Genomic DNA, 853 nt, shown 5'->3' on the forward strand with positions numbered 1-853 from the left:
CCCCCCCCCCCCCCACACAAACACACACACACACGCTCTCTGATCATTCTGACTCTAAATCAGCGTTTCACACTCACAAAGACTAACAGATTAGAGCCCTGAACATTGGAAGGCTGTGGTGGAATGAAAGGTGAGAGTAAAACAGGGAGCTTTCACAATTCTGGGCTTAATGTCTAACAAAATGTCCATCCCTTAATATCAATAACACTTTGCTTGAAGTGCAGTGGTAGTGGAATCTCATGAGCACATCTTGGAATAAAAGTGAATGCGTGGAATGATTTTTAAAAGCCTGTTTTGTCTCTCATCACTTCAAGCAAAGTGCCACTTCCTTTTATCTGCAAAACAAATGATTCCAGAGGCCGAGGAGATGTTTGAACAGAAGGCACAGTTCTGAGACAATCAACACTTGTGGTCTAATCTCCCTCACTCCAAAGCTTCAGCTCTGAATGGAGGAGTCGGAAAAAGAAAGTAAAAGAAAAGTATCAGCATTTACGGAGCGTCTCCTCGCTGCTGCTGCTGCTGTCTCACGTCAGGAGGCCCATACGAGTGAGCTTCGCTGACAGGAAGGAGTGGAGGACAAACACCACCGGCTTGGGACCTGAGTGGAGGTCAAACAGGTGGACAGGGGATTGGGGGAGGAGGCGGTGTGTGAATTTATAATTAAGATCNGGGGGGGGGGGGGGGGGAGGAGAGGAGAGGGGAGAGGATTAGATGAGAGAGATGAGAGGAGGGGAGAGAGGAGGAGAGGAGAGTAGGGAAGAGAGGAGAGGAGGGGAGAGGAGAGTAGAGGGGAGAGAGGAGAGAGAAGAGAGAGAGGAGAGGAGAGGAGGAGAGGAGAGGAGAGGAGGGGAGA

The 853-nt window shown here is 49.6% G+C and overlaps 1 protein-coding gene across 1 annotated transcript in view; it reads right to left on the reverse strand.

Annotated features, from left to right (window-relative positions):
* Positions 1–11: 11 nt before the first annotated feature.
* Positions 12–853, reverse strand: part of LOC104947559 (beta-2-syntrophin-like) — a 6,192-nt gene continuing 5,350 nt past the window's right edge. Inside the window, exon 4 of the mRNA XM_010773604.1 lies at positions 12–616. Within this exon, the coding sequence (XP_010771906.1) occupies positions 525–616 (92 nt within the window). The 3' untranslated portion in view covers positions 12–524. The remainder of the gene's footprint in view (positions 617–853) is intronic.

This window comes from Notothenia coriiceps, unplaced genomic scaffold (assembly GCF_000735185.1).
Source record: "Notothenia coriiceps isolate Sejong01 unplaced genomic scaffold, NC01 NC01_scaffold00012682, whole genome shotgun sequence".
NCBI classification, from domain to species: Eukaryota; Metazoa; Chordata; class Actinopteri; order Perciformes; family Nototheniidae; genus Notothenia; species Notothenia coriiceps.